General features: G+C 33.2%; 1 protein-coding gene across 1 annotated transcript; it reads right to left on the bottom strand.

Moving 5' to 3' along the window:
- Positions 1-2,609: 2,609 nt before the first annotated feature.
- Positions 2,610-6,047, bottom strand: LOC143565582 (protein NRT1/ PTR FAMILY 5.8-like). Its single transcript, XM_077052517.1, has 4 exons — positions 5,904-6,047; positions 5,612-5,829; positions 5,013-5,503; positions 2,610-3,533 (listed from the first exon to the last, which is right to left on the bottom strand). The coding sequence occupies exons 1-4, from the start codon at positions 5,956-5,958 to the stop codon at positions 2,738-2,740; spliced, it is 1,560 nt and encodes a 519-aa protein (XP_076908632.1). The 5' UTR covers positions 5,959-6,047; the 3' UTR covers positions 2,610-2,737.
- Positions 6,048-7,117: the final 1,070 nt, after the last annotated feature.

The following is a 7,117-nucleotide window of genomic DNA, read 5'->3' as shown; positions in this document are numbered from 1 at the left end:
AATACTACGATTGATAGGTCAAGTATGAAATCGTAAGTTGAAATGCATACTCAATGCATACAAAATGTTAAATTATTCTATTCAAAACACAATACTTTTTTCATAGTATTAATTAATCATACTAAAACAAGTTAGAGTTGTTTTAAAAAGTAACATTTCGATTCGAGACAAAAAAAAATTGTGACCAAAATGGAGTCGAGACTAAATGAGACGGTGTAGAAAAAAACATCAAAATAGGGAAAATAGGTGCACCCCTATTTTTTTAAGGTGGTTGGTGGCAACGAGAGGTGTCAGTGGGTGGTGATCACGAGAGTATGCGATAACATTGGAGGTGCCTGGTGATTGGAGGTGCCTGGTGACAGTAGCAACGACATTGGAGGTGCCAACCTTGCCACCTTGGTGCTAGTAAGGAGCATGTGGTAGAGACAAATAATAGCCAAGTGGTGTTACCTCATTTGGATTTATTTTAAGTTAACAAGTTTTATAATAGATTTCATTTTGTGTTGTTTAATTTGGGTTGAGAATTTGATGTCTTTCTGGTCAATAATGGAAGCAATCGTCCCTACCGTCACTTATCATATTTTCAAAATGAACTATTGTACAATTCTTATACTCGATGATGACCTAGATTTGTACTTCAAACTTCAAATATATCCTTTTGTGGGTGTTTAGCTTTGAAAAATACCATCTTTGATTACGAGGTGTGGCTCCTCTTTCCACGTGTGTGGAAACTGTTACATATTTAATGCCACATTCGACATGGAGCGTGGTTTCACTATCCACTTGAGTGAAAATTGTCATCTGATTTTTCTTTTTCTTTTTAAAAAAATGATAGCTATGTTTTTAACAATTTGTAAATAAAACTTAAACCCAACAATTCCAGACTTAAATAAATAAAATTTAGTTGTAGAAAAATTTTAAAGATAAACTATGTAACTAATATAGTTTTATATATAAAATAATTATAGGTGTAGGAAAGTTTTAAATGTTATTATCTTTTAACAAAAAGTACAAACTTTATTAATTTAACCACTTTAACTTTTAAAAAAAACTTTTGTAGCAACTTTAAATCTTTAATTGATCAATTTTATCATTTTAATTAATTTATATTTTTATAAACCTAAAATTCAATTACCAAAAAGGGGAGTAGGGGTGTGAGTTAAGATGATTCCAAGTGATATTGAGTGAAAGAAACATTCACGGGATGATGAGAAATGGGATGATGAGAAAGACGTACATCACACCCTCCCAATCCCAATTTATTTTCAGTTATGCCTTGAAAAAAAAAAGAAAAGTTGTTCACAATTACAAAAAAAAGTAGAAAGTTTTTATAGTCTTTAATAACTTGTATTACAAAATTTTGAATGGTAACTCCTAGTATAAACTAAAACACGACATGGAAACAATTATGTTTTTGGTTGACGAATATAACCCGTTTAATACCAATGAATTGGTTTGTTTAACCCCTATAATAAACAAGTCATGTATGAGTCATGCTAAAATTAAATGGATAACCTAATAAAAGAATAGAATAAGGAAACAAAAAAAAAGTATATAATTTATAAGTTTAACTCATCAACTCATTTGCCATTTACTGCAAACTTGTTTACAACTTGTTAATATGTCTAGATAAAGAGAATATTATACGGTTTGTTTTCGGCTTACGTCGTTTTAAAATGTGTATAAGCTATGGTTAAGATACATGACCCAAATACATACGAGCCATGACTGGCTTATCAATTTCAATTTATCAACCTATTACATTTGACAACCCATAAAGTAAATAACATAACTCATACGCTAACATAATTCTTATATTTAGGTAACCCTTTAAAACAAATTAAGAAAAAAACTAACCATGTAAACACTTTTACAAACTTTTATAGCAACTTTTATCATATTTTTTATAACCTTTTTTTTCATTTTATTTATATATATTTAGTGATAGTGGATATATTTAGTGATGGTAAGCAATCGGAATTAATTATTCAGTTGTGTATGCCTATAAACATAAATACTATGTTTTAAAAACCGATATTTAACTCATACTGATTTGGGATTAAAAAATGGTATAACCGGTTGAACTCTCAGTTCAACCGGGTTAATGGTTTACCTTATATAAATATAACTTTAACTAAAAAATAACCCAAAATTATATGATTTCATAATAAAATATAATCCAAAAGTTAATCCATAGTAAAAAAAATAATACAAAAGTATTCTATTTTCAAAAAATAATTCAAAAGTTTACTCGTTTCGATGTTAATCGCTATGTTAAAAGTAAATTTTAAAAAATATATATGGGCCACAATATATCAAAAATTGCTTGGGTTAGAACCGGTATTTTAGAAAAAACCGCCGGTTCGATGATTTAACAAACCGCTGAAAAATACCAGGACCAAAATACCGTTTTAATATGCAAAACCCGGTATTACCGGTTTAACCGGCCGGTATGAACCGGCTTTTATAACACTGCATAAATACCAAGTTTCCAACTAATTAAACAATTCAAAGCCAAAAAGCCCAAATTAATAAGAAAGAACTCTTGTCATCAAAAACCAAAACAAACATCTTTACGTATCTCCACATAAGAAAACGAAATCTGAAACCAAAGAAAACGACAATATCAATATGTACACCGCATGTAACCAAACCGCTAAATAACTTTGTTTGCTAACATCCAAATCTCCCAAGCCCAAAACTTAAACCTACGTCCGAATATTCATTCATTCATTCATCATTGTGTTGTCTTTTGGAATCTACAAAGTACGAGAAACACCACCAAACTTAAACTACTTCTACCCGCTAGCAACCAATAGTATTTATCCAACCTTGCTTCTGTCATATCATCCGAAAACCAGTTCCCTTTCCCGTCTTCGGAGCTCGTAAAATATTCGACTAAAAACACCAAAAACGCGCTCAAAAAGCTCCCCACTCCGAACACACTAGTGTAAAGAGCGATACCCATTGTCCGCATCCCTTCGGGCACCGCACTATAGAAAAACTCTTGCATTCCCACCACGGTAAATATATCCGAAATACCCAATAATATGTATTGCGGTAACAACCAAAAAATACTTAACGTCTCTAGCTCCGAATAATATTGTAACCTTTTCATTTCAACCGTGGCAGCGAATATCATTGCGATAACGGACAGGAACATGCCAACCGCGATTCGTTGCATGGTGTTGATCCCGTTTTCGTTGCGTAAAATGAAGCGAGCGAAGGGGATGAAAACGGTGTCGTAGAATGGCATAAGGAGGACTATGGAGATAGTTATGGCGCATTGGAGTGTGGCTGGGGGGATCTTGTAAGTGTGCCCGATGTTACGTTTCATTGACATGCCTTGTTTAATGAAGAAAGTGTTGGGTTGTTGGAAAATGACGGCGAACATGAGGAGTGTTGTCCAGATTGGTAAGAGTCCCATGACGACTTTGGCGATTTTGACCAGGTGGTTACTGTTGGTTGACTTTGGGTCAGCTTGAGATTCGGTTTGGTTTTCGTGTTTGACACATAGTGGTTTGTCTTCCAGCCTAGAAAAGAAACATTGGACATGATATTTTTACTATTAAATAAAATATTTTGTAAAAACAGTAGTAAAATTAGTGTGTGACGGTTTCTAACAATGGATTTATTTTAGTGACCATGTGTCCATGTGTCAAAATAAAGTAAAAAGGTATTAAATTTTCACGGCAAATCTATGCCCCGAACCTTGAGTATCAAATCGGGACTAAAAGTGTGAAACTGTCTCACAAAAGTGATGAGAGTTTAAATTTTGAGGCCAACATTAAAAAGAAAAAAAGCCAAAAAAAAAATAGTTGAAACCAGAACCGGTTTTAAGAAAAAAAAAATCCATGGTTGGAAAATATGATTATGATTTATGAAGAATTTTGAATCTAAAAATAACAACCAGGTCTACAATATATGTTAGAAACAGGGAAAATATATATTAGTTTTATAAGAAAGGCACATATATAAAATAATCTTAACATGAAAATGTAGGAAATAATACCAATCGATCATAAATGAGAACGTATGAAACAATACCAACTACAATGTCAATTTACGTAAACAATGTTTTATAATAACAAAGAAAAAACTCTTAAAATAACAACAAATTAATAACAGTAAATACCTATAACAACATAAAAAAAACCTAATAATAACAATAAATATGAACAAAAAATAACAACAAACAATTTTAAAACAAGCATATTAATAACAGTAAATTGGTTCTCGCTGTTTTCATTTTAAGAATAATTTGTATTTGATCATGAAACTTAGTATAACATTTGTTAAAAATACAATATTATTCGAAAAGAAAGAGAAAAAAAATGTTGAACCATAAACTGAATTACCTGAAATTCGTAATATTTATTAAATAAAACCTTAAGATAAATTGGATGCGGTTCAATTGTAGAGCACTCACTTTACTAGTAAGAGGTAGGGGGTTCAAACCTCACTATCACCAATTTATATGGGAGATATGAGGGATGGCCTTGGCTTGTAAGGGTTCGAGTCCTGATCTCACCCGGTTTTACCGGCATCTCGCTATCGTGCTGTTTGGCGGGCGTGGGAGTCGGGTTTTATCCGGGGAATCCCTCAATAGGTGGACCGCTAGGGGCTCCGTCTGTCCGGACTCGTGGCCGGCTCGGGCTACCTTTAGCCATTGAAAGCCGTGTACGAAATACCCGACGTTACTTAGTTGGCCGTTCTTAAAAAAAATGAAAAAAAGCATTATTATTTTTTTTTCAGATGGTGCCCCATCCACTAATTATTGCAACTTCAGTTCTATACTTCTATGTTATAAACTCTTCATGATTGGCATGCACTAAATAAAATAACTCTTTATGCAATCTATATATATGTATTTAATTTAATGTTGTACAATATTTTTAATTTGTGAAAAAGAAGCTTTTTAGTTACAAATATATATAGTGCACCGCCATTAAACCGTAAGGTACAAACAAAACCGAACATTTAAGTTGAAGCATGAATCATAAAGCACTTACTTTAACTCCACAAGGTTGGGTTTCTCGTCAGCTTTCGAGTGAGTAAACTTAGACACACAACTTTTAACGGCTTGAACAACTTTCTCCATCGATTTAACGTCATTGCCCCGATCGTTTTCGTACGTGTAAAACCGGTTACCGCACGAAAACATGACCATTGATACCGCCATCGCTGTTGCGGGAACCGCAAACCCCAAACCCCAACCGACCGAATCTTGTATGTTGGGCATAATCGAAACACCCAAAAGACTCCCGCTACAGATACCGAAATACCACCATTGGAAAAATGCCCCTTTTTTGTCGGGGCTAGTATCTGTTTTGGTAGTCGGTAGCTCGTCTTCGGTGTCGATTTGATCGGCACCGAAGACTTGCAACGAGGGGTTATACCCGCCTATACCTAACGAAATCAGGTATAGGGAAACAAACATCGACGAAGAGGATGTCGACGATTTTGATTTGTTTAGCGCGGTAGAGGTTAATGCCAAAAGCCCCTGAAATTAAAAAGTATTAATTAATTTTTTTTTTTTTTTTTTGTTAAAAATAATTTTTAAACGACAAATGTTACTGCTACTCTAATTATAGAATGTTTTGATCCGTACGGTGAGATAGATGAATGAGGAAGCTAAAATGGTGGAATATCGGTTCCAATACGAGTCGACAAGTGGGGCCACGAGTAACGGTACCATTGAAGTGAAACCGGTCCAGCTATTGACGGCTTGGGCAGCGGAGGAGCTGCTCATATGCATCACTTCTGTGAGATAAATCACGAGATTTGAACCCACACCTTTAAACACGAACCGTTCAATCCCAGCCATCACTGTCAAGTGTCAACATACAAACGCTAATCAGAATAAAAGTTTTATATACATATAAAAAAACAAATATTATTACCTATAAGAAGAACACATGGTTTGTTGAGTGAGCGAAATCGTTTATCTCCGGCCATTGATGAAATAAAGAAGTTGTAATGGGAGGTGATTGGAGAGGCAGACAAGGCACGATTGTTTGAAATTTAATGTAGTTTGGAAGCAAAAAAGTTAACTACGTAATGGAACACTCGGCAACACACTAGCAGAAATAAAGGCAAAAAGAAGCTAATCCCCAGTTGAATCTTTCGTCACAATGCTCATGTGACAGGAACATTTTTAGGGTAAAACCGGTTATCAATTTGGTTTTACAGATGGGTTTTTACTTTGAAGCACATTGAATATATATAGTTTGCGGATTGGCTTAAAACCGAAACCAGTAACTAATATGTTATAACGTTTTTCTAAAGTTTTGTTATTACTTGTGTAAATTTCTTTTTTCCATAAATAAAGTTGTTTGCTTTATAAAATCACTACATTTCTACTAATATGTTTACGTACTCATGTAAGTTTCACGTAAGCCTATGTGCCTAACCGTATTAAATTATTAATAATAGTTGTTTTGATTGTGCATTAAGCTCAAATTGGTACAGTTTCTGACTACATATGGTTCTGTTTAAAAATCTTAAAAGATGCTATTCTATTTAATTTGGAGAGATATTGTTACATGAAATGTCAACATTTTAGCTATGTCACCAACTCATAAAAGTAAGTAATAGTAATATTTCGGGTAAACCATGAATTACTTCAAAAAAAAAAAGAAAGAAAGAAAGAATAGTTGCACTTATTGCACAAAATAAAGACATTAATAGCTTTAATAAATTAATTACAGCAACCGAAACATATGTTTCACGATATTCTTGAATAATGACCAGTTTAAAAGCATGATTACGGACGATTTTGGATAAAGATGTAGAAATCTTAGTTGTTAATAGATGGATAACCGTTAAAGCATTTAAAGGAAGGTAAATAAGTGGCAAATGTTGTCATAAAGCGTGACTCCTTTGTAGAAGAATTAGCTATAGAGTAAGTATTAAAGTATACGATACTTTATGCTTCTGTACGAATAAATCTGTTTAATTATTATATCTTATTCTATATGCATCAATTTACCATATGATTAAATACGAAATACAAAAATCGCTTAAAGTGTATGAAGTAGCACGGATAAAAAAATAATGATGATTGGAATAATTTGGATCGAATCAATGGATGAAAAGAAATTAACCAATTAATTAA

This window comes from Bidens hawaiensis, unplaced genomic scaffold (genome assembly GCF_021521415.1).
Source record: "Bidens hawaiensis isolate Kalapana, Puna unplaced genomic scaffold, B.hawaiensis_p1.1 tig00022487_1, whole genome shotgun sequence".
In the NCBI taxonomy this organism is placed as follows: Eukaryota; Viridiplantae; Streptophyta; class Magnoliopsida; order Asterales; family Asteraceae; genus Bidens; species Bidens hawaiensis.
This window is presented reverse-complemented; position numbering and strand designations above follow the sequence as displayed.

Excerpts from the sequence above, each read along its gene's own strand:
- LOC143565582 (XM_077052517.1), bottom strand. The coding sequence starts at position 5,958 with ATGGCCGGAGATAAACGATTTCGCTCACTCAACAAACCATGTGTTCTT. Across the intron at positions 5,830-5,903 it reads ACCATGTGTTCTTCTTATAG|TGATGGCTGGGATTGAACGG; the intron begins GTAATAATATTT and ends GACACTTGACAG. Across the intron at positions 5,504-5,611 it reads CCTCATTCATCTATCTCACC|GGGCTTTTGGCATTAACCTC; the intron begins GTACGGATCAAA and ends TTTTAATTTCAG.